We start from the raw sequence: 26866 nt of genomic DNA, 5'->3' as shown, positions 1-26866 counted from the left end.
CGTCTTAGTTGCTCCACACAGAATCTTCATTGCATCATGTGGGATTTTTTGTTGCAGTGTATGGACTCTTTAGTTGTGGTTTAATACTTTTATTTATTTAGTCTGTAGTGTGTCTTTGTTGCTGTGCAGGCTTTTCTCTAGATGCAGGGAGCAGGGGCTACTCTCTAGTTGCAGTGCGCGGGCTTCTCGCTGCAGTTGCATCTCCTGTTGTGAGCACGGGCTCTAGGGTGCTCGGGCTTCAGTCGTTGTGGCTCTTGGGCTCTAGAGCACAAGCTCAATAGTTGTGGCGCACGGGTTTAGCTGCTCCACAGCATGTGGGATCTCACCTGTGTCTCCTGCTTTGGCAGGTGGATTCTTTACCGCTGAGCCGCCAGGGAAACCCTTGTAGATGTGCTTTACACTTTTGCATCTGAGGCGTCATCTGTGTTTGAAAGGGGTTGTGTGGCAGCACCTTCTCTAGTTCTGTGACAGTGTATCCGGGGATCTCCATGGATCTGTTTGCGGCAAAACCGAGGGTGTGGTTGTGCGTGATCTGAGTGACTGTGTGTCGTTGTCAGCACCTGATTGTGAATGCCTGAGGCACTGTATGACTATAACATTGTGTAACGATGTAGTAGATGGCTGTTTTTGCACCTGGGAATTGTATGTTTGTGCATGGTCTCTGTGATGCACAGACGTACAATTATCTGAGTAGGGACTTATATGGGGTGTGTGACTTAGGGACCAGGAATTTGTGTCATTATACAATTGCATAATGTCTGTGTGCGACTATGAACTATATGTCTGTGTCATCACCTGGAATCCCTGGGCACCATGGTGGAGGTCTCTGGTGCAGAACCTAGATCTCTCCCCACTGTGAGGTAGAAAGTGAAAGTTGCTCAGTCAAGTCCGACTCTTTGCAACCCCATGGACTATACAGTCCATGGAATCCTCCAGGCCAAAATACTGGAGTGGGTAACCTTTCCCTTCTCCAGGGGATCTTCCCAACCCAGGGATCAAACCCAGGTCTCCCACATTGCAGGCAGATTTTTCACCAGCTGAGCCACAAGGGAAGCAGTAATCGGGTCACCTCCTGATCAAGTACTTCCTATGGCCTGATGCAACAGTCCCATCCCACTCAGGCGAGTAGGTGGCCTCCTCATCCCAAGGCCCCCCCATCTAGAGCAGTTGCAGTTGCACCAGCCTCAGCCTCCCCATACCCCCTGCATGTCGCCTGGGGTGGGGAGTGGGGCTGTCCATGGTAGACAGTGACCACTGATTGGCAGGGACCTCTCCTGCCACTGGGCTCAGACCTGGGGAGCTCACAACCCAGGAAATTGAAAACCAAGTTAATCCCCAGCCCCTGGCCCTCCCACTCACCGGGGACAGAGCCTTGGCTGTTCTGGGCCCCCACCTGATAGCAGCTTCCAACGTCTGGGGAGTCTGATAATGCTTGGCTTGGCAGGGAGTTCATGCCAAGTCCCGCCATCAGCATGGTAGCTGCTGTTTATGGGGAAGGGGAGAGCTGCAAGGCCTCGGTCAGGGGCAAGGGGGTCTTGAAGCTCCTTCCCAGAATTCCCATTGTGCCCATCACCTCTTCTCCAGGAAGGTAACTGAGAACAGGCCCCCAAGTTTCTCCTTCTTTGGGAACACATGGCCCCACTCTGCCCAACCCCTGAACCCCCATCTCCTGAACCCCTATCCCCGGAACCCTCAGACCCTGAACATCTGACTGGCTTCAGATACACGGTCAGTCTTCAAGACTCAGCCCTGAACAGGCCTGGGTGAAGTCTGTTCCCCAGAAACGGTGACCCCCGCCTTCTCCTGGCCCTTATCAGGGGCTGAAGCCAATCAGCTGAGGGCAGAGAGGAGCCCTCCAAGGGGCCATCAGAGCCTCAGAGCCCACGAGGCCGCCAAGGGAGAGGAGGCCTGAGCCCCAGGGTGGGCACCAGCCAGCCATGGCTGCAGCGGAGACCGCCTTGCCCTCCATCAGCACGCTGACTGCCCTGGGCCCCTTCTCGGACACACAAGAAGACATCCTCAAGGTGGGGTCAGGTGGGGGTCTAGATGGGCCGGCAGGGGTTCTGGGCCCTGGCCACAGAATTGGGGGATGGGGTCTACATCTTGCCCTGGAATTCACCTCTTGCCCTGCTCAGGACCGGGAGTCCTCAGTGCAGGCCAGGGGTCTGAACTTGGTCTAAGGTCCTATTTCTGTCATGAAAGACTGAGGCTGGGAACAGAACAACACAGGGATCTAGGCTCAGTGAGACACCCCCAGATATAAGAGGGAAATTACAGCTGTGGCTAGGTGACACCCAGGAATTAATCTTGTTAGGGGACCTGGAAGGGGAGGAAGATTCTTGAGGGAAACTGAGGCAAGGCTGAGCCCCCCCTAGCCTTCCATTCTTGGTTCTGCCAACCCTTCCCCCATGCCTGAGCGTGGCAGGAGACTCTAGATAATATAAGCCTTATCTCCTGTCTCCAGCCTGACCCGATAGACCGTCTCTGGAGCTGGGGTGGGGGGCTGAGGGGGGAGACGGACAAGTGTGAGAGAGTGGGACAGACTGACATGACAGACAAGCAAACAAGACCCCTTTACTGAGCCCCTGGCCAGCCTGCCCCCATCAGGGCATCCGGCCCCCACCATCTATGGGCAGGATACCTTGGTGTCCGCTGAAGCTCCATGTTACCGGCTCCTTCCCCCAGTGGTGGCGCTCTGAAGAGGTGCAAGACTTGGGCCCGGGCCCCCCCGACCATACTGGACCACCCCTCCACATGAGGCCTGAGCTAGAGGACGCGCCTGGGGAGGACGAAGATGATGACAGGGATGCAGCTACCCCCTGGGACCTGGATCTCCTTTTCACCAACTTCCCATGCCCAGAGCCTGGCGGCGCGCCCCAGACCTGCGCGCCTCAGGCTTGCGCTCTGGCGCCCGGCGAGGGCTCCGGAGCGCAATTTCCACCGCCGCCGGAGACTCTGGGCGCGTATGCGGGCAGCCCGGGGCTGGTGGCTGGGCTCTTGGGCCCTGAGGAGCACCTGGGCTGGGCGCGCCCGGCCCCACGAACCCCTGCTCCCGATACCTTCGTGGGCCCATCCCTGATCCCGACCCCCGAGCCCAAAGCGCTGCCGTTGCAGCCGTTGTACCCGGGACCGGGGTCGGGTTCCTCCGGCAGCTACTTCCCGAGGACCGGGCTTTCAGTGCCTGCAGCGCCGGGCGCCCCCTACGGGCTGCTGTCCGGGTACCCCGCTCTGTACCCGATGCCACAGTACCAAGGGCATTTCCAGCTCTTCCGCGGGCTCCAGGCGCCGGCACCCGGCCCCCCCTCGCCCCACTCCTTCCTGAGTTGTCTAGGGCCCGGGACGACGGGTGCAGGACTCGGTGGGACTACAGGAGACCCAGGAGGCACCACGGAGGCCGCGCCATCCAAGCGCAGCCGGCGATCGTGGGCACGCAAGAGGCAAGCTGCGCACACGTGCACGCACCCGGGGTGCGGCAAGAGCTACACCAAGAGCTCACACCTGAAGGCGCATCTACGCACGCACACAGGTGAGGGGGCGGGCCCGGATGCAGGGGCTGGGCGGGGCCTTGGGAGCTGGGAGCTGTCGAGGAGCTGGAGACTGGAGCAAGGGGAGGAGCTAAAGCAAAGTCTCTGAGCAAAGGGCTACGCCGAGAGAGCTGGTGTGCTTGGAACATCAGGAGTCGGCCAAAGAGCAGAGGGGAAGGCGGGTGGGGACAGAGAGAGAACCCGGAAAACATTTCAGGAAACCAACGGCAAAGACCTGGACCAAGGAAGTGCCGAAAAGCAGAGAGCCGGGCAAGCTGTGTAGGGGCGGGGCTAGAGGAGGGACCGCGGGAGAGAAAGCCGGAATACCAAGGGCGGGGCCAAAGACGCGGGGTTCAGGTTTGGGGCAAGTGGGAGTAAGGGCTTCAGGGGCCGCCGTGCTCAGATTTGTCCGATTCTTTGCCACCCCATGGACTGTACTCTGCGGGGGGGCGGGGGGGTGGTCTCCCGGATCCAGGGATCGAACTCGCCTTTCCTGCGTCTCCTCCATCCACAGGCGGATTCTTTACTACTGCGCCACCTGGGGCTCGGTTGGTAAAGAATCTGCCTGCAATGCAGGAGACCTGGATTTGATCCCTGGCTCGGGAAGATCCCCTGGAGAAGGAAATGGCAACCTACTCCAATACTCCTGCCTGGAGAATTCCATGGACAGAGGAGCTGGGCAAGCTACAGTCCAGGGGACCGCAAAGACAAAAAGTGTGCGACTAACTCACTTTTCACCTGGGAAGCCATTCAGGGGCCGTGCTGCTGCTGCTAAGTCGCTTCAGTCGTGTCCGACTCTGTGCGACCCCATGACGGCAGCCCACCAGGCTCCACCGTCCCTGGGATTCTCCAGGCAAGAACACTGGAGCGGGTTGCCATTTGCTTCTCCAATGCATGAAAGTGAAAAGTGAAAGTGAAGTCGCTCAGTCGTGTCCGACTCTAGTGACCCCATGGACTGCAGCCTACCAGGCTCCTCGGTCCATGGGATTTTCCAGGCAAGAGTAGTGGAGTGGGGTGCCATTGCCATAGCCAGGAATATAAAGAGGGAGTGGCTTAGCCAGACTGTAGGGGGCGTGCTGGAGCTCAGGAAGTTTAGTTTGAGGGGCCCAGATGCAGAGGCAGTTCCTGGAGTTTGAAGATAAATAGCTGGGAAACAGAGGAGGGTGGGCACAGGAGGAAAAGCCGGGGACCCAAGGAGCCAAAGAAGGGCGGGGACATGGACTAGAGGGCCAGGAGGAGGAGGAAGGAGGCCTGTGCCTAGGGGGATGGGGCCACGTGTACAGACCTGTCCAGGAACGTAGGGAGGAGGGGCCAAGTCTAGCTGAGGGAAAAAGTAATCACCCGGGACAGGGCATGGAACACGAATTGGATTTCGGGGCTCAAGGATAAAGGCCAACAACAGGATTGAACAGCAGCTGGAGGGTCCCCTGGTACAGTAAAGAGCCTGGAACACAGAGAGCAGTGCCAAAGGACAAAAACTGGGAGGGCATTAGTATGCTGGGGCAGGACGTGAGGACACAGGAAGCAGGGTGAGCAGCATAGACAGCGCGACTTGTGCCCCGGAAATGAAAAGGAGCCTGGCGCCAGCAGGTACAGAAGAGGTACAGAGGTCGCAGATGTCGGTTCTGGGTGTAGATTCAGGCCGTCCCCGAGAGTGAAAGCCTCCTTAAATTTCGATCTTGGTGCCTCATTGGCCTCACCCTAGGCGCTAGTGGTAAAGAACTCGCCTGCCAATACAGGAGACATAAGAGACTCGGGTTCAGTCCCTGGGTGGGGAAGATTCCCTGGAGGAGGGCATGGCAACCCACTCCAGTATTCTTGCCTGGAGTATCCCATGGACAGAGGAACCTGGCGGGCTCCATGGGGTCGCAAAGAGTCCGAAACAAACTGAAATGACCTAGCATCCACGCAGTCCCGGCCTAGGCTAGGAGGGAAGACCCTGGGACCAAGTATGGTGGACAGTGGCGTTCAAGGCTTCCTCATCTCCGCAGGGGAGAAGCCATACGCCTGCACGTGGGACGGCTGTGGCTGGCGGTTCGCGCGCTCCGATGAGCTGACCCGTCACTACCGAAAACACACAGGACAGCGCCCCTTCCGCTGCCAGCTCTGTTCACGTGCATTTTCGCGCTCCGATCATCTGGCCTTGCACATGAAGCGTCATCTTTGAGCCCGGCCTCTGGCACTTGGACCTTCCTGAGGACTGGGGTTGGAACAAGAGCGGATCCACGCAGGGTGGTTTTCCCTCGGATGAATCCTCATCTGGACTCTAGGCCCCACAGATGCAGCAAAATATCAAGGACTGGCCCATAGACGCACCTGGGAGAGCCTCCAACATAAGTTCCCACAGGCCCTCGGCAACAGACAGCCAAGATCATGTAGACCCAGCAAGACAGACCTCCAAATAAATGGACTCAAATGGATACTCAGATACTTCTGACAAAGAGACAGACTCTCAGAGAGCTGGACCATCCAACCTGCTCACAGGTGACCCTAGACAGTGAGCGGGTGAGGCATCCCAGAGACCCTGATTCTAGAAGGCTTCACACTGTGACACCTGAAACTCCACATAGAGGCTGGCATTGCTGTGAATGGTTATGGGTCCTGTAAAAATGCCCCTCCCAGATAAAACTTGTGTTGGCCTGAATTTGTGGATTTTGGCTGTGGTAGTTGGGAAGAAGCCCTAACTCCAGAACTGATATTGGGGAGCCATACACACGACTTAGTAATTGAACAACACACATTTACACACTCATCTCCTAAAACCCGACAACCTTCCTTGGGCACTGACTGCCTTGCAGCCCCTCCTTCCCCCACCCCAAGGTCAGGCTACATTGTCCTTGCTTCCTGCCTTGAAGCCCAGGGACATTCACAGGGGCCTTCTTTTCTACTTAAGAATCTTCTTCCTCCACTAAGAATCCTAAGGGAATTCCCTGGTGGTCCAGTGGTTAGGACTCTGGGCTTCCACTGCAGGGGGCACGGGTTTGATCTCTGGGGAGCTAAGATCCCATATGCCCTGTGGAGTGGCCAAAATAAATAAGATTTTTTTTTTTTTTAAGTAATCTTCAGCTCGGTCCCAGAGCCCCAGCATCCTTCACCCTACCATGATCCAAAGTGACCCCTTGGCTAGCTCGTGTACGGTGGCGGAGTTGGGGTGGGGGGACCAAAAGCACAAGCTCTCTCTAAAGGAGCAAAAGTCACACGAGGTGGACCTCAGGCTGTAAGGCAGGAAAGGATAAAGTCCAAAATTGCCTCTGACGGATAAACCGGGGAAAGTGCACCGTTAAGTAAGAGTGTTCATTGGGATTAGCCGGTAATGGGGCTTCCCTGGTGGCTCAGATGGTAAAGAATTCGCCTGCAATGCGGGAAACCTGGGTTCAATCCTTGGGTTCCATCCCTGGAGGAAGACATGGCAACCCACTCCAGTATTCTTGCCTGGAGAATTCCCATGGACAGAGGAGCCTGGCGGACTACAGTCCACGGAGTCTCAAACAATCGGACACGACCGAGAGACTAAACACACCCAGCCTGAATTTGAAAGAGACGGAGGCAGGGCCTAGCCGAAGGACGTGAGCTGTGGTTGGCCAGGAGCAGAGTCGGAGGCGGGCACTGGAAACTGCTTAGCCTTGAGAGGGCGTGTCTGGGCCGAGCCAGAGGGTGGAGCCTATCCGGGACTAGTCGGCCGGAAGCAGGAGGAGGGCCCAGGCTAGCCGGATCCGGGGCGGGCTCAGGTGGGGCGGGGGCGGACTCAGATGGGTGTGACGGACGGAAAGAAAGTCCAGCCCCTGGGAGGATCCTGGACTGCCTTTTTAAATCTCTGCTTCTCACCTCGCGGGCGGGGTCTCCATCCTCTTGATGTCTGGGGTAGGGTTCCCAGGCGGATTTGGGGAAGTGAAAGTCACCAGGGGCCGGGCCTGTCCCAGCTCGTGACCCCGCGCCTCGCCCTCTTGACACAGATTTCTAGACCCCAGCTCTATGGCCACGCTGAGCTCGCTGCTGTTAACCGCGCTGCTCTGGGTCCCTGTAGGAACCCTGACCTGCTACGGGGACTCGGGGCAGCCTGTGGACTGGTGAGTGCGCGGGCGCCCACTGTTCTCAGAGCCGCACTGGGGCTTGCTGCACTCCTAGGAGAAAACAGGTTCCTTCCCGTCTTCCTCCATTCTGTCTGTCCCCCAACCTATAGGTTCGTCGTTTACAAGCTGCCGGCCCACACAGAGTCGGGAGATGCGACGCAGAACGGGCTGCGGTACAAGTACTTTGACGAACACTCAGAGGACTGGAGCGACGGCGTGGGGTTCATCAATAGCACCACCGGCGCCGTGGGCCGCAGCCTGCTGCCGCTGTACCGAAACAACAACAGCCAGGTGATGACGCCTCCAGCCGAACCTGGGGTGGGACTCTAGGGTGGGCCTGACCTCAGGGAACCTTCACGTTGCCCCTGTCCATCTTCCCCAGCTCGCCTTTGTGCTCTACAATGACCAACCGCCTAAATCCAGCGAGTCTAAGGACTCTTCCAGTCGTGGGCACACGAAGGGTGAGGCCACACTGGGGGCTGGGGGAGGGTTCTGGTTTCCCCATGTGTCTTCTTCAGCTGATTCCTGACCTACCAGTGGCTGAGGGTGAGCTGCTCTGGCAGGCCCTGGATATCTGTTTCCCTATCTTAAATCAACGTGGTCCTTCTTCTGAACTATAAGAACTGATGGCTGTGGAAGCTGAGCTCAGCAGTGGTTCTGACACTCATTGCCCACTGCCCGCTGGTCCTGCAGTCCGGGCCCCCTACAGACTGAGTGTTCCTGGTTGCACATGTGCTTGTTGCGACATCTCAAGCAGTCCCCTCCCCCCATCAACTCCAATTTTTGGTTCAGGTGTTCTGCTCCTGGACCAAGAAGGGGGCTTCTGGTTGATCCACAGCGTTCCGAACTTCCCTCCACGTGCCTCCTCTGCTGCGTACAGCTGGCCTCCTGGTGCCCAAAAATATGGGCAGACCCTGATCTGTGTATCTTTTCCTCTCACCCAGTTCCTGGATATCAGTGAGTAAAGACAGGGAGACAGGGTGAGTCCCTGATTCCCAGATCAGAATCTTAGAACGGTCCCTCATTTTCTTCTCCCCTTGCCCTCCAGGCAAACAGCTGACCTATACCTACCCACTCGTATATGACCACAGGCTGGAAGGGGACTTCGCCCAGAAATTCCCCTACCTGGAGGAGGTAATCAAGGGCCATCACGTTCGCCAGGGACCGTGGAACAGCAGTGTGACACTCACATCAAAGAAAGGAGCCACATTCCAGAGCTTTGCCAAATTTGGAAACTTTGGAGATGGTGAGGCCTGAGGTTGCTCTGCAGAGGGACTGTCTGGTGTGTCCATGGCTATGGGCAGGTCATGGGTAGGGATTGGGACACATCAGAGTCATAATCACATGCGAGGTAAACAACCAACATACCTGTGTTTAAGTATTGGTTTCTGGCTGTGTGATACATGATTTAATCAGGGTCTCAACTTACCTGTCTGAAAAATGGGAATAGTAATGGTATCTGCTTGAAAGGGCTGCTGTGTGCAAAGTGATATAAAGCATTTAGTAAGGGCTATTACTCTTAATGTTATAATCCTCCAGATCGCCAGGAATTGACAACTGAGGAAACAGCTCAGAGAGGGGAAGTGACTAGGGAATCCCTAGCATTGATCCTGACCCTGTCCATGCCCTCTTTCCATCTTCTGCAGACCTGTACTCTGGCTGGCTGGCGGAAGCCCTTGGCAGTACCCTGCAGGTCCAATTCTGGCAAAGATCTTCCGGTATCCTGCCCTCCAACTGCTCTGGGGCCCAGCATGTATTTGACGTGACTCAGACAGCTTTCCCTGGGCCAGCTGGGCCAGCCTTCAATGCCACAGAAGACCATTCCAAGTGGTGTGTAACCCCAAAAGGGCCCTGGGCCTGTGTGGGTGACATGAATCGGAACCAAAGAGAGGAGCACCGGGGTGGGGGCACTCTGTGTGCCCAGATGCTCTGGAAGGCCTTCAAGCCTCTGGTGAAGGCCTGGGAGCCCTGTGAAAAGAAGAGCAGGGCCTTCTCTCTAGGAAGCCCAGCAGGACTGTGGACTTGAGTTTGAATCTATTTTGTCCTTTCCTATTTGTTTGGCCTTAATCATGTGCCTTAATCTGTGACTCATCTGTACAATGGGAATCATATCACCTTACTTAGAATTGCTGAGTAATAAAAAGAAACTGGTAAATGAGACTGTTCATCTTTCTTCAGCTGGGCACTGGGACTCTGAACACCATTGCAGCTTGCTCAGGGTCTGGGGGCAGCTGACCCACATAGGTGGGATGCAGAATAGGACCCCAAGCAAGGGTCCACCCAAGACCTACCTCCCCTCTTTATGGTAACTAGGACTGGAGGAAGTTTCACCCCTTAACAAGCACACAGGCAAGGGGGTGGAAACAGGATGTCCTGCCTTGCTAGGGGAGGAGGGGCGAGCTCCAGAAAGCTCACACAGCCGGGCGCACTTTATTTATATGTGTACATATGTATACAGGCGGCTGTACAGCACTGGGCCAGCGGCTCCCACTGCTATGGGCCTGGGGGCATGGGGCAGGGCGCCCCTTTTTTGGTCGGGCCTACTGAGGGCACAGCTTCAGCAGGGCACCGAGAGGTTGGCCCCACCTCAGGCTTGGTGGTCGGGCCCGGCAGCGAAGCAGGTGGGGCTGGGGGCCCGGCACTGCTGGGCACATTTTTTGTTGGGGCTTGGGAGGGGGTCTGGGGGTCTGGGGAGAGCTTGGGAGAGGCAGGTTTGGAACGAGGCCCGCTCAGCGTGGTCCGCTCCTCCACCACCTCCAGCACCCAGCGCTCCCGGCCCCGGAGGGCCTCAGGTTGGGGAGGCGCCAGGGGTTCAGAATCGGGCAATGCCTTGGAGTCCGCACTCGGGGTATGCACACTCGGGGGCTGAGACACCTCGGCTTTCGCCCCAGGCCGTACGGGCTCTACGACAATGGGCACGGGGGGCGTGCCTGCTTCGCCCGAGCTGCTGCGCCGGCCGGTCTCGTGTTCCTGCACCGGGCTCAGCGCGGACTTGGCCACGGGCCTGGCCGTCCCGCCCGTACCGTCCTCGGTCTGCACGCTCTGGTGTCGCGCGCCGCTGGCGTCCCGCTCCAGGGTCCGACCCCCAGGGGTCGTCGCGCGGGGCGGGGTGCAGGCCTCGGCGCCACCCGGGGACTCTTTCTCCTTACTTGATGCCAGCGGCCTGGGGGCGCCCTCGGGCAGCAGCGAGTCCGCGCCTAGGCTCAGGGGCGACTCCTGGCGGCCCAGGCGGCGGACGGCGACCTGCCGGGGCGCGCCTGGACCCTCGATAGGGGGCGTCTCGCCGTCCGACTCTGCGAGGCTATGCAGCGCTAGCTCGCCGTGGAAGTCCTTGCGGAAATCCGGGTGGCCCACCTCGAGGCTGTGTTTGCGCAGTGCGCCCTTCTTGTCGGCGCCCAGAGAGGCTCCCAACTTCTCCGCCGACTGCACCCGTTTGAGGAGCGGTGAGCGCGGGGGCTCGGCACTCTTCGGGCGCGGGCGCACCACCGGCGGCGACGAGTGCAACTTGGCCGGGAAGCTCTGCGTGGTGTGCGAGCTGCCCACCGTGTGGCCCGGCAGCGGCGGCGGCGACGCCTGTGTCGGGGACGGCGTGTGCGCCAGCGGCGACAGCGGGATGTTGCCTGCCGACTTGCAGCGCGCAGAGCGGTACTGGCGGTGCAGCTTCGGCGACAGGCCGTGAAGCGTGCTGGGCCGGATGTGGTGCGACGCTGACGACGCCGGCGAGTTGGGCGTGCTCGAGGCGGGCGAGCTACTCTGGGACGAGGCGCCTGTGGGCGGGCGAGAGAGGGCAAAGAACTGGGTTGGCGCCGCCAGGGCACTGCCCTGCCCGCACATGCCGCCCGCCCCGCGCAGGTGCAGGGTCTACCTAGGTAGGCGGAGTCGGGCGTGGAGCGGTAGCTGTGGGTGGGCGAGCGCGCCGGCAGGCCGTGCGTGGGAGAGCCGGGCAAGCTGTCGCTGGACGACAGCGAGCGGTTCAACGACGACAGCGAGCGGCTAGTGTGCAGCAGGTTCGACTGCTTCGTGATCTTGCGGAAGAGGGAGCTGCGCTTCTTGCTGGAGGACAAGGAGGGAACCAGTTTCCCTGGACCAGACTCTAGAGCTGCCTGCTCTTCCCACTTCAGGGCCTCAAGCCACCTCCTGGAACCACCCACCCAATCTGGACCCTCCCTCTTCAAAAACAACACTGTTGGAGGCTGGAGAACTTCTCTTATCGCTGTCCCACTTGGCTCCTCCCACCTGGCCTACCCATTGCTTTTTGACCACTCACAGTGCAAGCTAGAAACATTCTTCCAAACAGAACCAACCTATTCTGGCCCCGTCCACCTTTCTAGCACCTCCCTCTACAGCTAAACCCACCTATCAGGGCAGGAAGAATTTCACTGGCCTCAGCCTGACGCATCTCACTCCAATCCCCACTGACTCTTTGTCCAGGCCAAACCCCGCTGATTAAAACAGAAAACTCTCCTGGCTCCACCCACCTCTCCTAACTCTGCATTATTTGTAAGGGAAGAAATTACTTCTACTGGCCTGGTATGCTCCTCCCAGGTAGAAGTCTCTTCTCCTGGCCCCTCCCAGTCTCTTAAATGCATCCAGCAAAGCAGGGTCATCTCTTGGATGGTACCCTCTTGGTCCGTATCCGCTGGCTCTGCTCTACTCCCAGAGTTTTGGAGCTTGGTACATCGTCTTTTTCCAGCTCCTCCCACTTTCTCAGCCCCTCCTTCTCTGTCCTCTCATTATTGCTCTTCACTCGGTGGCCCCCAGGTGGCGCGAGTGGTAAAGAACCCGCCTGCCAATGCAGGAGACGTGAGACTGGAGTTCTCTTATGTCTTCCCGATCCCTGGGTCGGGAAGATCCCCTGGAGAAGGGCATGGCAACCAACTCCAGTATTCTTGCCTGGAGAATCCCATGGACAGAGGAGCCTGGCGGGCTACAGTCCATAGGGTCCCAAAGAGTCAGACACGACTGAAGCGACTTAGCACACACGTACAGTGGCCCTGGCCACCTTTCCTGTGCACAACTTCCATTCCTGTGAATATGCCTTCTCCTGTCCTCTCCTATACCTATCCCACAAAAGCCCTGGCCATTGCTCAAAAACTGGAATGCTCCAGAGGGCCTGCTGTTTATAGCCCCGCCCACTGCACTTGGCCCCACCTACCTCTCCTGACCCTCCTTGGCAGAGGGCCTCTTGTTCCTCCGAGCCATTTTGGCCTTGTAGCTGCTGCGCCGTGCAGGACCGATACGGATGGAGGTGTTTTCGAAGGGCGTTGTGGTAACGGCCACTTTATTGCCACTCTGGAGTTAGAAAGGGGGAAAGTTCTCTGCTGGAGGCTGTTCTGGCAACTCCAGCTCCCCGGGACCTCCCTCACCCTTCACTCCTTTCCACTCCCCCGACAGTTCGCTTTTTCCCCATAGACTCACCTTAAGGATCAGCTCAACGACCTCAGGATGTACCATGCCATGCACCGGCTCCCCGTTCACGTGGGTGATGAGGTCCCCGGCACAGAGTCCTGCCTCCTGGGCTGGGCCCCCGTCCTCCACGTGCTGGGGACAGGGCACCCCACAGGGGCAGGATTAACAGGATTGGTAACAAGGAAGTCTCCCTAAGCTTCTGTTCCAGACACCTAACTCTGTAGGCACAGTATTTAATTATAACACCAAGCGAAACAACTATCATTCTTGCCAATTTACAAATGAAGAAACTGAGAGTCAGAGAGGAAAGTGACGGGGTGAGGAGGTGTCACAGAGGAGTCTCATTCAGGCTGCCTAGTTCCAGAGTTTGAGCTGTCCCTCATCCCTTGGAGCGGGGCGGGGCGGGGAGGTGTGGAACTCTCTCTCCCCACCGTAGAATACAGGCTCATCCATGACTGCTCACCCAGACAATGTGGTGTACACTGTAGACATCTGAGTCACCCATGTAGACGCGGATGGCACGCAGTGTGAAGCCATACTTCTTGCCCGAGCGTTGGATGGTGATGGGGGAGCGAAGTCCACTGACAGCCGGAGAGTAGTCCCGGCTGGGTGAGGAGTCCCGTGAGGATGGATTGGAGGAGAGAGATCGCGGGGACATGGGGCTAGCCAAAGGTGAGCTCCCATGTGGGTCCACTGCAGACACAGACCCATGGTCAGAGATCAGGGCGGACTGACACAGCTTTCCCTGTGTCTGCTCCTCCCTCCTCCCAAGTGCAAGTCCCAGGGCTCTCATTGGCCCATCCCAGAGCAAATCATGGTGGACCGGGAAAACGCACCAATGGGGGCAGCCCATCCCCTGCCAGGTTGGACCCAGCATCACCTGCAGGGATCATGACAGACAAGGCAGTGGCCGAGGCTGACTTGATGACTTTGCCCCCAGTTCGAGAAGGCCGCTTCTCTACCGCGGGATCTCCTGATAGCTGCTGGTGCCGCGCTCGGCGCAGAACCAGGTCATTGGTGGCTCTGGGGCCTGATGGGTCCCCATCCTTAGAGGGTGGGCAGAGGTCGCCTGGGCGGTCAGCTGCAACACAGCAGGTGGGTTAGGGGGTCAGTCCAAGGGCATAGCCCTCTTAAATGGTGTTCCCTCAACATGCAATGCTCTTCCCACTTCTCTCCCTTGCTGGATTGTGAATTTCATAAGAGCAGATACCCTATACATCTGGAACAGCTCCTGACACAGAGAAGTGCTTAAACACATTTGTTGACTGATTGAGCATGGAATAGGGGTCTTTCTCATGTTGATGAGAATCTCAGGTTGGAGTGTGAACAGTACAGGAGAACTTGCATAAGCAGTAACCAGGCTTATTGAACGCTCATATATGGCCCCTGGGGAATTGGGGAAGGCAGCAGGAGGGGGCACTTACTAGCCTCCGAGTCCTCGGTGCTGGGGGTGCCATCCCCTGGAGGTATCTCTTTGGCGGCCCGCGCATCCAGCGAGCCTGGGGGGTCGGAGCTGGGCCGGGGAGGCCTGCGCAGCCGAGCCTCATCCTCTTCCTCTTGCGGGGTGCTGAAGCGGCTGGGCTCCAGCAGCGCCGAGAAACGGCGGCGGGCGCCCAACGGGGGACTGGCCTCCCCCTCCAAGAAGCTGGCCTCAGATGCCGAGAAGCGCTTGCTGCGCAAAGGGGGCGTTGTCAGAGGAGTTACTCCCCTTTGGGCCCTGCCCCCAAACCCAGCTCTGCCGTTGCTCACATCTCCGGGGAGCCCCCTCTCCAGGTCTTCTCGCGCAGGGTCAGGCCACCCAGGCCCTCCCGCTTGCTGGTCACCTTCTCCTCTGGGCCCTTGGTGGTCGGCTCCCTCTTGCTGGTCCCCGCTGCCGCCACGGGGGTCTTGGGCTCGTGCTGCGACAGCTGCTCCATACTGCTATACACCTGCAAGTGGTAGTGGAGGGAAGTCCAACCCCCAGGTTCTGCCTTCCCTCCTGAACCAGTAAACTTCCCGCTACTGTTGTTCAGTCGCTCAGTCGTGTCCAAGTATTTGCGACCCCATGGACTGCAGCACGCTAGGCTTCCCTGTCCTTCACTGTCTCCTGGAGTTTGCTCAGACTCATGTTCATTGAGTCGATGATGCCAACCAACCATCTCATTCTCTACCTCGCTACTGGAGCCTGCCAAACTAAGCTCCATCATAGTAAAGCTGGGTCCTGCCCATTTCTGGACCGATCCCGACCACCCACAATTCTTCAGTTCTGGCCCCACCCCACGAAATGAGGCTCTGACATATTCTAGATCCTGCCCTGCCCAAGCCCTAAAGAATCTCACCTCTCCAAGTCTCATCCAGTTATGCGTACCCTCTCCCAAGCTAGGTCGTGCACCCCCCTACATTGTATGTGTGCGCTCAGTCGTGTCCGATTCTTTGTGACCCCCGCTACATGCTGTTCCTCAAAATGAAATAGTGCCCAGCCTCGCCACAGCCTAGCTCCGCCCTCACTGCTCAATCTCTCCATTCCCAGGTCCTGACCCCGCCCGGTCCAGATTAGCCGCTTCTCCTGTTGGTCATTTCCATACTGTTCAGGTTCCCATTAGATTCCACTCAATGCCGAAGGCATCTTCCCTGGTAGTTCAGACAGTAAAGCGTCTGCCTACAATGGAGACCAGGAGATCGGGAAGATCTCCTGGAGAAGGAACCCACTCCAGTATTCTTGCCTGGAAAATCCCATGGACGAAGGAATCTGGAAGGCTAGAGTCCATGGGGTCGCAAAGAGTCGGACACGACTGAACGACTTCACTCACTTTAATGCCAAAGGCCACTTCCAAGACTATGCTGCTTCCCCCCACCCCACCCTCTCTGCCACTAGCCTCATCATGCAGATCCTCACTCCCTCTGTAAATTCTCTAGTCTGAGACCTTAGGTCTGTGTGCCTGCTCCCCACAGCCTCCTGAGCCCCTGCCCACTTCAAGCCCACCTCCATTCCCTCCCTCAACACCTGCCCCGCCCTCCCCCGGACTCACCCCATCCCTACCCCCCAATTTGGCCCACCTTGCTGAAGCGCGGGGAGCAGGAGGAGAACTGACGGATCTCCACAGGCTCCTCCTCGGTGGTGTCATCCTCATCGTAGGAGTTCACGTGGTGATACCTGTCTGAGCGGGCTGGGGTGGAGGTGTGGATAGTGACCGCGGGCACGTCCACTCCTCAAATCACACTCCCGCGAAAGTCAGGTCTAGGTCCTACAAGCCTGGCCACGCACACCCCTTCTCCTTACTAGTAACTGATTCAGACCCCGCCCCCACGCTGAGTCCCAGTCCCACTTTCTCCAAGGCTACATGTAGCCCCGCCTCCATAAAGCCACACCCCCAGACTCCACCTATGGTGCTCTCCACCCTGGCTCCGCCTCCACCAGCCCAGGCCCTTGGCTGTTCTGGGTCCTAGCACCGCCCGGTAACCCAGGCTCACTCCCAATTTTAGAATTTACTCCGGTCCAGGCTCCACCCCTACCCCAACCTCCTTTCTTCTCTGAGCCCCGCCCCTCTGCCAAGTCACGCCCCTGGCACGACCTCAGCCCTCTTCTCTGTTCTAGCGGGCTAGTCTCCTACCCAACTGGGTTCCAGCCCAGGCCATACCCAAGGGCCCCCTCAAAGGATTCCACCCGCTGTCCCTGCTCACTGTCGAAGTAGCTGGTATCATCTTCGGACTCCAGATGGGGGATGAACTCGGCCTTCTGCCTCAGCAATCCTGTCCAATCCAGGTCTCGAAAGAAACTGTGCTGCTTCACCTCAAAGGCACCGCCTGGGGAGGAAGGAGTGGGCTGGATCAGGGAAGGAATTTAAGCGACAGCTATGGCTAGCCCAGGCTTCACTGGTGACTCAGACTGCAAAGAATCTGCCTGCAATGCAGGAGACCCAGGTTCAATCCCTGGATCGAGAAGATCTCCTGGAGAAGGGCATGGCTGCCCACTCCAGTATTCTTGCCTGGAGAATTCCATGAACAGAGGAGCCTTATGGGCTACAGTCCATGGAGTCACAAAGAGTCGGACACGACTGCACAGCTAACACTTCAGGCTAGCCCAGTAGCCCAGCAGTCCAGCTCACCCATTTTCCCGCCCAGGGACACAGCGCTGGAAGCCCTGCTATGGACAAGACACCACTACCCACCCACCCCTGCCTCAAATCATATTCTCTGCACAGCAGACCCCCCCCTACCTGCACCTAGACGGATCAAGGGATTAGTCTGCAGGAGGCTGGATATCAGGTGCTGGGCATCCGTGGGTAGGGCCTCCTCCCCTTCAGGCCACAGGATGTCGTCTGCAGAGCAAGGTGTAGGGTGGGGTTCGCTTTTAGGTCCATGAGGCCTTGGGCCCTCCCTCGTTTCCATGCCCCCCTGCCTGCCCACCGCGGAGGCACGCACCACTGATGACCTGTCCAAAGAGCTCTTCGGGAGTGTCTCCAAAGAAGGGCACACAGCCCACCAGGAACTCGTAGAGAATGATGCCCATGGCCCACCAGTCCACCGGCTTGCCGTATCCCTGACGCAGGATGACCTCGGGTGCGATGTACTCTGGGGTCCCACACACCTGGGGGCAGGTGGTCAGCCCATGCCCTGGCCACAGGAGGGGCCTCCTGGGGGAGCAGTGCCCCCCCCATGCCAGGCCCAGGGCCCACACAGTCCTGCCGGGTCACTCCACCCGTGGTGACCCCCACTCCCGCACACACACCTGTTTGTCCAGGAACTCCCGGGCGTCCTTCTCAATGTGGCCTTCATAGAGGTTGGTGGTGAGGCTCATGAGCCCCATCTTTGAGAGGCCAAAATCCGTGAGCTTGATGTGCCCCATGGAGGTGATAAGGAGGCTGCAGAAGCAAACTGGGGTCTTAGAGGTGAGGATGGTCCTTCTCACTCCTGGCCCTTCTGTGCCAGGGCTCCCCCGACCCCCGAGGGACAGGGAAGGAGTGATGACGAAGATCAAGGCTCACTTGTCAGGCTTGAGGTCGCGGTGCACGATGCCGTAGTTATGCAAGTACTCCAGCGCCAGCACTGTCTCAGCAAAGTACATGCGGGCCATCTCCACAGGCAGTGCCCCAATGTTCTTCAGCAGGGTGGCGCAGTCCCCCCCTGGGGGTGAAGGAATGGATACATGTGAAGAGGGAGGCAACCCTGGCCCAGAGCTGAGCACTCAGCAGGCAGCATAGCACCAAGTTCTCTTCTTACACGGCCCCCATTTCACAGCTAAGGAAAACTGAGGCTCAGAGAGGGCCCTCCCTCTCCCAGCTTCCGCTGGGAGTGCTCTCTGCCAGGCTTCTCTTGTTTTCTTAGCCATGCTCCAAAGTCAGCACAATCAGTTGATTTTACACAGGAAGGGATTGGTTTACACCCAACCTCAGAGAGAGGTTGGGTCAGGCAGGGAGTTGATGGTGGAGGTAAAGTTTGGTTGGGACTGAGGCTGCCCGCTTATAAACAGTCTGGGAGAATGGACCCTGGTCTGGAGTCTGAACCTTGAGGGTCTGAGGTTTTAAAATATAAATTACTTTGCCCCACCAGATTTACTGTCAGCAGCATTCATATTTTAGTCTCCCTCAGCTTCCATTTCTCCTTTTTCTCACACGGGTCAGATTTCCTTCCAGGTTTAGCTACTGGGTCAGCATGTAACCCAAGTTTGGTTAATGACTTTTCCTTCTTTTTTCACAAAGATTGCTAAGCTCATAGGATGTAAGCTGGGATCTGTTGGATGGTAACCTCACTATATCACTGTTTCATTTTATTTATTTTTGGCCATGCCATGTGGCTTGTGAGATCTTAGTTCCCCCAGCAGGGACAGAGCCCATGCCGCTTGCAGTAGAAGTGTGGAGTCCTAATCATGGACGATCAGGGAATTCCCTATCAAGCCCTGTTTACTGGGACGTCCACACGTGGGAGAATAGACCCAAGAGATGGAGAGAGTACTAATAACATAATTTGAGCACCTAGATAAAGCCATTCTTGAAGTTTTCTTTTTTTAACCACAAGTTGACAAATTTCTCTTTTTCCTAATTTTCCCTGAAGCTAGATTTATCTCAGTGTCAGAAAGCCCACAGCAACTTTCTCAGGGTGGCCCCAGGAATCTGAATCTGGCCATAACCCCAGATAATCCCTACACACATTATGCAGAAAACAGAGTGTCCATGGCCTCCTTGAGCTCTCTGTCCCTTGTTGCCATCCTCACTATATGAAACAACCTTTTTCTTTTTTAGCTTCTTTTTCTTGTTTATTGTATACAGTTTTATTGTATGTTTTATTGTAGGTTTATTCCCTCTGTGAGGGAAAGGTGTATCTGTCCAGGTCTCCACTGTGTCACCAGCAAAGCATGTGACATGAAGGAGATGATGAAGGGACATCTGTTGAGTGACTTAACGGTCAATTAAGACTTGGAGGTGGCACAGCTGTAGCCCTGTGAGATCATGTGTGTAATCGTAGTGCTTCTGTGTTTGGAAGATGGATGGATTAATATTTGGGATGGTTAGATAAACAGATGAAAAACATATATTGGTGATTGGATGTTTGGATGGATGGTAAAGGGATGGATACACTGATGGATTAATTGTGAATAAGCAGATGGAGTTAGACTGCTAACTAGATAAAATGAGATAGCTGCTAGAGTGGAGGTTTGGATGAATGAATACAAATAAGAATAGTAAATAGATGGATGGAAAGAGGGATGGATGGATGACAGATTAATAAATAGGTAAATAGATGGTGGTGGATAGATGGATGTTAAATAGGCAGGTGAATAAACAGATGGATGAATGAATGCCTAGATATAGAAAAAGAGGGATGGATGCAAAACAGATGTACAACACAGTGAACCCTAATATAATTTAGTTAATAATAATGTACAGTATGTGTTCATCAATTGTAACCAATGTATCACAAGATGTGAATAGCAGAGGAAATAGAGCAGGAGGGGAGTGAATACCTGGGAACTCTCTGAGCTTTCCAGTCAGTTTTTCTATAAACCTAAAACTGCTCTAAAAAAGGAAGTCTATTACTTTTTTTTAATAGATGCGGGGGCTTCCCTGGTAGTCCAGTGATTAGGAGTCTGCCTGCCAATGCAGGGGACACGGGTTCAATCCCTGGTCTGGGAAAATCCCACATGCCATGGGGCAACTAAGCTGGTGTTCCACAACTACTGAGTCAGCACTCTAGAGACCTCAAGCTGAAACTACCGAAGCCCAAATGCCAGTACTGAAGCCCTAGTGCCTACAGCCCATGCTCCAGAGAAGAGGCCCTGCAATGAGGAGCCAAAGCACTGCAATGAAGAGTAGTCCCCACTTGCCCCAACCAGAGAAAGCCCACAGCAACGAAGACCAGCACAGTAAAAAATAGATAAATCTTTAAAAATAAATGTAATATAATATTGTACATCAACTACACTTGAATAAAATAAATACAGATGTAATGGATAAACAGATACACAGATGGACAAATAGATGGGTAATCGGATGGATAGATGGAGAGATGGCATGTAGATATATGGATAGAAAAGTGGAAGGATTAGCAAATGAATAGATGAAAGGAAGGAGGATAGCTGGATGGATAATGGAATGGATGTACCCATACTGAGAGAAATTAAAACAGATAAATCAGGCTTCCCTGGTGGTCCAGTGGTTAAAAATTCGCCTGCCAACGCAGGGGATGCATGTTTGATCCCTGCAGGGAAGATCCCACATGCCGCAGAGCAACTAAGCTGGTGTGCCATAACTGCTGAGCCTAAGTGCTCTAGAGTCTGTACCCACAACAAGAGAAGCCACCCCAGGGAGAAGCCCATACACGGCAACTAGAGTAGTCCCTGCTCGCTACCACTAGAGAAAACCCACACTCAGCAACGCAGAACCAGCCCTGCCACAAAGAAATAAATTAAAAAAAAAAAAAAAAGAAAACATAAATCAATAGATGACTGGGTAGAAATAAACAGATGGAATGTTTGAACAATGGTTGGATGAATAAATGGGTGGATAAACTAAACACACAGGTGGATAGTCAACATGGTGACTGGGGTTTGGGCAGGCTACCCCTAGCGGCCATCCCCTCATCTTCCCCACAGCCCTGCAGGCGCCCACACCTTCCACATATTCCATGACCATGCAGAGGTGGCGCCGGGTCTCGAACGAGCAGAACATCCCGACCACAAAGGGGTTCTCGGCAAACGTGAGGATGTCGCGCTCCACGAAGGCCTGCTGGATTTGGTTGCGCAGGATCAGGTTCTGCTTGTTGATCTTCTTCATCGCGAAGCGCTGCCTTGTTTCCCGGTGCCGCACCAGGTAGACGGCGCTGCAGGGGGAGAGAGCGAGGACCGGCCGTCACCTCCGAGACACCCGGCCTCCGCCACCCTCCCCCCGCCAGAGCCCCGGGTGGCTCACCCGTAGGCACCATTGCTTATGAGCTTTATGGTCTCAAAGTCATTCTCTCCAGGCGGTTTCTTAGCCTTGGTGCTGCGGCCCTGCGGAGGAAAGATGGAGACCAGGACACCATCATCATCATCATCATCATGAGACTAAGACTCTTGGTATTCCACTTAACGCATGGGGAAGTTGAGGCACAAAGTTGGTGAATGAGTCCTTCATCCAAGTGCCACAGTGAGGGAGTAACAAAGTCAGAACTTAAACCCAAGACTGGCTGACAGTGAAGTCATATAACAAACTTCTCTTAATTAGGAAAGAAACCTACAAAATGGCTAATCATCCTAATATATAAAGAGCTCCCAGAAATCAACAATAACATTAACAACTGAAGAGAAAAAATACGCAAGATATGTAAACTAGACTTAGAGCTGTTAACCATGTGAAAAAAATGTTGAACATCACAAATAATGACAGATAGGCAAGCTAAAACTACTCTAAGATACCATTTTTCACACAGTAGATTGGCAGAAAAAAAAATCCAAAAGCCTGGCACATTCTGTGGGCAAAGCTGTGCAGAAACAGATACTTCTATACCTTGCTGTTGGGAGTATAAATTGGTACAGTCTCAATTAAAGGTACTTGGTGTATATCAGAATTACAAATGTATGCTTCCTTTAATTCAGCAATTTTCATTTTAAAAAAGTTTTTTTGCACTTTTGAATTCATGCTATAGATATGCTTTCACATGTGAAAAATGACAGACAGAGGCACAGGGGCTGGAACGGGGAGCTCCGCTTCCGGTGGCAGGGCCTGGGGAAGGGGCGGCAGGTGCCATGTCAGGCCGCAAAAGTGGCAAGAAGCAGCAGCCCAAGAAGCAAGCCAAGGAGATGGACGAGGAAGATAAGGCATTCAAGCAGAAGCAGAAGGAGGAGCAGAAGAAACTTGAGGAGCTAAAAGCAAAGGCCACAAGGAAAGGCCCCCTGGCCACTGGTGGAACTAAGAAATCTGGCGAAAAGTAAGCTGTTCCTTGTGCCTGAGGCAACGATGACCCTTAGCGCCATTCCTGTTTAAACATCTGGATTCCCTGCTATAAAATCTATTGCCACCTATAGCTAGAATGAAGTGTTGCCTTGGAGCCTATTGTACATTTAAGAATAAACTTTTGTAAAAACAAAAGACAGACACATATTTTCTTACTCATTACAAGATTGGAAAGAACCCATACATAGGAAATTGGTTAAATAAAATACGAGGGGATATAATATAAAGGAATATTGTATTACTATGTTGTGGTTGTTTGTTTGTTTTTGGCCATACCATGTGGCACACAGGATCTTAGTTCCTGAACCAGGGACTGAACCCATGCTCCCTGCAGTGGAAACAGAGTCTTAACCACTGGACTGCCAGGGAAGTCCTTTACCACTGTTTTGTTTTTTTTTTTCTTTTTTTAATGAAAAATATTTCTGTACACTTATTCAGAAAGTTCTCCAAAGTATTTTATTAAATGGGGGGAAAAACAAGGAACAATATGTACTGTATGGTTTTATGTAAAAAGAGGGGCAAAATATAATTATATTTGAGGTAATATGGGTACGGGGGACAAGAGTGTGTATAAGATTTTTTGCTGTATACCATTTTTGAAAATAATTTTTATTTTTCATAGGGACAAGAGATTTATTACATTAACAGTTCACAAAAAGATCTATGAGGTTTAAAAATATTGAACTTCTATGTTCCTTAGAACGTAGCCCAAAAAAGTTTGACAGAAACGTTGGCAGAACTACAAAGAGAAATTACTCAAGACAAACTTAACACATCTCTCTCAGAAACTATCAAATCAATCTGGCAAAAAAAGAAAAATGAATAGGAAGATGGAAGATTTGAATCACTCAATTAACAAGTTTGATTGAATGGAATTACAAAGGATCCTACAAACAACAATTAAAGATAAATACCTTTTTAGAGTTTTAGACTTTTGAGTGATGTCATTCCATTACCTATTCAAAAAATTAAATGGCATATAATGGTATAATGAGATTTTTTAAAATACAGGACAGATGTGTGTGTGTGTGTATGTGAATTCATAGACATAATCTGAAACAAAGGACACAAACCCAAATGCTTTCAGGGACCAGGCATACCAGGTGAGAGTCATGGGTGACTGGGGTGTAGGTAACCCCGTATCATAGGCCAGCCCTCATTCAATGCCAGCTGGTTCCATCACAGTCTTGTTAGAACTTTTGATTCTTTTTAAAAAGGCACAAACCCAGATTTTACCTTTAATCTTCTGATTTCTATATTTTGTTTCACACTTTTGAAAACACTAGGCAGCTCAGAGAAAACACATGTATGGCCATTATGGTGGGTAACCTCCACCAGACATGGGGAACATCTACCAAAGTGTGGTTGGCCTGTGGGTGGAATTAAGTAATTTTTTGTGTGAGTTGTTAGCACACAGAGACACTTAACCCATTCAAAAGTCCATACAGATTTCTTCAAGAAATTAAATATAGAGTTACCATGTGACCCAGAAATTCCACTCCCAGGTAGATACCTAAAAGAACTGAGACAGTTGTTCAAACAGATACTTGTACACAAATATTCACAGCAGCACTATTCACACAATAGCTAGAAGATGTGAACAGCCTAAAGGCGCATCAGCGAACAATGGATAAACAAAATGTGGCACATACTATTCAGCCACGAAAAGGAACGAAGCACGGATTCATGCCATAACATGGGGAAGCCTTGAAAACATTATGCCAGCCACCAAAGGCCACAGAGTGAATAATTCCATTTATATGAAATCTCCAGACCCAGCAAATATCCAGACCCAGTCTCCATAGAGACGGAAAGATCTGGAAAGCAGATCAGTGGTTGCCAGGGGCTGTGGGGGAGGGAGGGGACGGAGAGAAACTACTTCATGGGTACAAGGTCTCCTTTTGGTATGATGAAAATGTTTAGGGGCTAGATGGTGGAAATGGCCTCACAGCGCAGTAAATAACAACAAATTGTTCATTTTAAACTTAAGTGTATGTTTAAAAAATTAAACATAAATTTTATGTTTTGTGTATTTAATCATGAAAAGAAAACTGCCTCTGGAGGAAGAGCTATTATTAACCCATTTTACAGGTGGGGAAACTGAGGCTCAGAGCGGGGACCAAGACATTTGCTCAGCCTGAGGACCAAGAGCCAGGCGGTGAGCCCCGACCAGTAGGGCCGGACCAGCTCGTTGCCCACGCCTCCGGGCCTCACCTCAGAAAGGTCGTCCTGCTCGGGTGTGTTAGAACCGCCACTGTCTTGCTCCTCCAGGTGCACCACATCTAGGAGGGGAATGGGAGTGAGTCAAGGCCTGGGTCCCAGTCAGCCCACCCAGAGTCCCCAGCACCGAGCAGTCAGCACCTGGAAAGGGGTCACGGGTGAGGCCCAGCTGGCGGATGATGTAGCGGGGGATGTCTGTCTTGACAAGGTGGCCCTCCTTAGCATGGCCCTCAGCCGCCTCCAGCAAGTGGTAGAACTCCTCGGGGTTGAATTCCTAAGGCAAGGCAGGGTGAGTTCGGGGTGACCTCCAAGGGGCCCTAGCCAGCCCCCCACCTCCAGCACCTCCTCCCCTGCCCATGCCCAGCCCCCTCACCAGGCATTCCAGCAGCCTGGCTGGACGTGAGATGATAATAAGCAGCTTCTTCACCAGCTGAGTGACGAAGGCCACCTCTAAGCTCTCGGAACGCTCATAGGCCTGGGATGTGGGCACAGTGCGAGTGGGGTTCACAGGCGCCTTTCCTGGCCAGGCTCCTCTTCCATCCCCACAGGAAAGGACAATTCTGCTGCTACTGTCCCATTGTACAGGTGAGAAAACTCAGGCCACATGGTAGAAATCATCATTATTGTTGTTATAGCAAACATGGTCCTAAAATGTTCAGTCATTCAATCTATCTTCAAAGCAATTCTACAATCCAGGCCAAGTTAAAAATTCCTCTGCCTAGCATCCTCTCTCCTCGGATCTCTCCATGGCTCCCGACTTCTCCTATTTTGAGTCTCTGCTCAGCTATCAACTCCTCATGGAGGCTTGCCCTGACCCCCTCCAATTCAAAATTGCGCCCTACCTACTGCTAGGACCCTCAATCGCTATTACTCTGCTCGCATGTTCTTGTTTTCTATCGAACAGGCCATATATTAATTTCTCTATCATGCCCATCAAAGTCAATACTACAACCAGCGATTGAAACCTGCTGGGTTCCAGCAGTGAAAGCGCCGAGTTCTAACCCCCGGACTGCCAGGGAAGTCTCAGTAAAATTTAAATAAGGACAGGATCCCAGAGGGCTAAGCCAAGCCATACTGGAAACTGAATCAAAAGAAAAAGTGTAGGGACTTCCCCGGTGGGCCCAGGTTCAATCCCTGGTGGGGGAGCTAAGAACTCCCAAGCTGTGTGGTATAGCAAAAAAAAAAAACAACAAAAAAACAAGTGGGGCAATCTTTATGTGTTTTTGTTTTTCAAATGATTAATGGTTTTAATAAAAACACTATTGATTAGTTTGTTTCCATTAAAACCAGGGAAGTAAAATTATAGAAAACTTTGGTTTAATTATAAAATATTTTAACTTAACATTAAGTTTTTTTAAATATAAATTTATTTATTTTAATTGGAGGCTAATTACTTTACAATATTGTATTGGTTTTGCCATACATTAACATTAGGTTTTAACATATTTTCTTTTCAATTTGTTCAATCATTAATGTTCTAAAGGAGGAAAAAAAAAATCACCTGCTTCATCCTACTCTCAGTCGTAATGTCACCCAAGAAGGCAGCATTTGAGTAGAGACCTGACAGAGGTGAGCGAAGTTAAATTCCTGCTTCCTGGGGGTGGGGTAGGGATAAACTGGGAGACTGGTACTGATGTGCTTTCTGTACGCTAAGTCACTTTAGTCGTGTCCAACTCTCTGCAACCCTGTGAACTGTAGCCCACCAGGATCCTCTGTCCATGGGATTCTCCAGCCAAGAATGTTGGAATGGGTTGCCATGCTCTTCTCCATGGGATCCTCCCAACCCAGGGACAGAACTCAAGTCTCTATGTCTGTTGCATTGGCAAGCAGGTTCTTTACCACCAGTGCCACCAGGAAAACCCCGTATATAAAACAGATAACTAATAAGAACCTACTGTATAGCACAGGGAACTCTACTCAATACTCTGTAATGACCTATATGGGAAAAGAATCTAAGACTGTATATATGTCTATGTATAACAGATTCAACTTGCCGTACACCTGAAATCAACTATACATCAATAAACATTAATTAAAACAGTGGGGAAAAAAATGAAAGAAACTTTGTTTGGCCAAGCCACGCTGCCTGTGAGGTCTTAATTCCCCGACCAGGGATAGAACCTGTGTCCCCTGCATTGGAAGCGGAGTCTTAACCACTGGACCGCCAGAGAAGTTTCAAGAAACTTAAATTATTAATAGTACTGTCAATATCACCATGTGATATTGTGAAAATCTT

General features: G+C 53.4%; 4 protein-coding genes across 6 annotated transcripts in view; 3 read left to right on the top strand and 1 right to left on the bottom strand.

Moving 5' to 3' along the window:
- Positions 1–1858: 1858 nt before the first annotated feature.
- Positions 1859–6916, top strand: KLF1 (Kruppel like factor 1). The gene is made up of 3 exons (XM_045166734.1): positions 1859–2024; positions 2686–3526; positions 5516–6916. Exons 1-3 carry the CDS (start codon positions 1938–1940, stop codon positions 5689–5691), a joined length of 1104 nt encoding a protein of 367 aa, XP_045022669.1. The 5' UTR covers positions 1859–1937; the 3' UTR covers positions 5692–6916.
- Positions 6917–7244: 328 nt separating this feature from the next.
- Positions 7245–9752, top strand: DNASE2 (deoxyribonuclease 2, lysosomal). Of its 2 annotated transcripts, XM_045166728.1 has the most exons (7): positions 7245–7385; positions 7478–7591; positions 7705–7885; positions 7977–8055; positions 8387–8551; positions 8643–8840; positions 9241–9752. In XM_045166728.1, exons 2-7 carry the CDS (start codon positions 7497–7499, stop codon positions 9618–9620), a joined length of 1098 nt encoding a protein of 365 aa, XP_045022663.1. In that variant the 5' UTR covers positions 7245–7385; positions 7478–7496; the 3' UTR covers positions 9621–9752. The 2 variants fall into 2 exon arrangements, with proteins under 2 accessions (XP_045022663.1, XP_045022662.1); XM_045166727.1 differs by having other exon boundaries at positions 7280–7591.
- A 253-nt stretch (positions 9753–10005) lies between these two features.
- MAST1 (microtubule associated serine/threonine kinase 1) overlaps positions 10006–26866 on the bottom strand; it is a 29419-nt gene continuing 12558 nt past the window's right edge. For both annotated transcript variants that reach the window (XM_006041570.4, XM_006041569.4), the window contains 19 exons: positions 25004–25105; positions 24772–24904; positions 24625–24692; positions 21388–21467; positions 21090–21298; positions 17968–18106; positions 17712–17844; positions 17405–17570; positions 17200–17301; positions 16664–16786; positions 16040–16149; positions 14753–14931; positions 14428–14675; positions 13884–14084; positions 13467–13696; positions 13013–13135; positions 12750–12886; positions 11460–11647; positions 10006–11361 (listed from right to left, as the gene is read on the bottom strand). In XM_006041570.4, the coding sequence (XP_006041632.2) occupies positions 10088–11361; positions 11460–11647; positions 12750–12886; positions 13013–13135; positions 13467–13696; positions 13884–14084; positions 14428–14675; positions 14753–14931; positions 16040–16149; positions 16664–16786; positions 17200–17301; positions 17405–17570; positions 17712–17844; positions 17968–18106; positions 21090–21298; positions 21388–21467; positions 24625–24692; positions 24772–24904; positions 25004–25105 (3945 nt within the window). In that variant the 3' untranslated portion in view covers positions 10006–10087. The remainder of the gene's footprint in view (positions 11362–11459; positions 11648–12749; positions 12887–13012; positions 13136–13466; positions 13697–13883; positions 14085–14427; positions 14676–14752; positions 14932–16039; positions 16150–16663; positions 16787–17199; positions 17302–17404; positions 17571–17711; positions 17845–17967; positions 18107–21089; positions 21299–21387; positions 21468–24624; positions 24693–24771; positions 24905–25003; positions 25106–26866) is intronic.
- LOC123335161 (translation machinery-associated protein 7-like) lies at positions 22164–22388 on the top strand. The gene has a single exon (XM_044948194.2). The coding sequence runs from the start codon at positions 22203–22205 to the stop codon at positions 22386–22388; it is 186 nt and encodes a 61-aa protein (XP_044804129.2). The 5' UTR covers positions 22164–22202.

The sequence above is a fragment of the Bubalus bubalis genome, chromosome 9 (genome assembly GCF_019923935.1).
Source record: "Bubalus bubalis isolate 160015118507 breed Murrah chromosome 9, NDDB_SH_1, whole genome shotgun sequence".
In the NCBI taxonomy this organism is placed as follows: Eukaryota; Metazoa; Chordata; class Mammalia; order Artiodactyla; family Bovidae; genus Bubalus; species Bubalus bubalis.
This window is presented reverse-complemented; position numbering and strand designations above follow the sequence as displayed.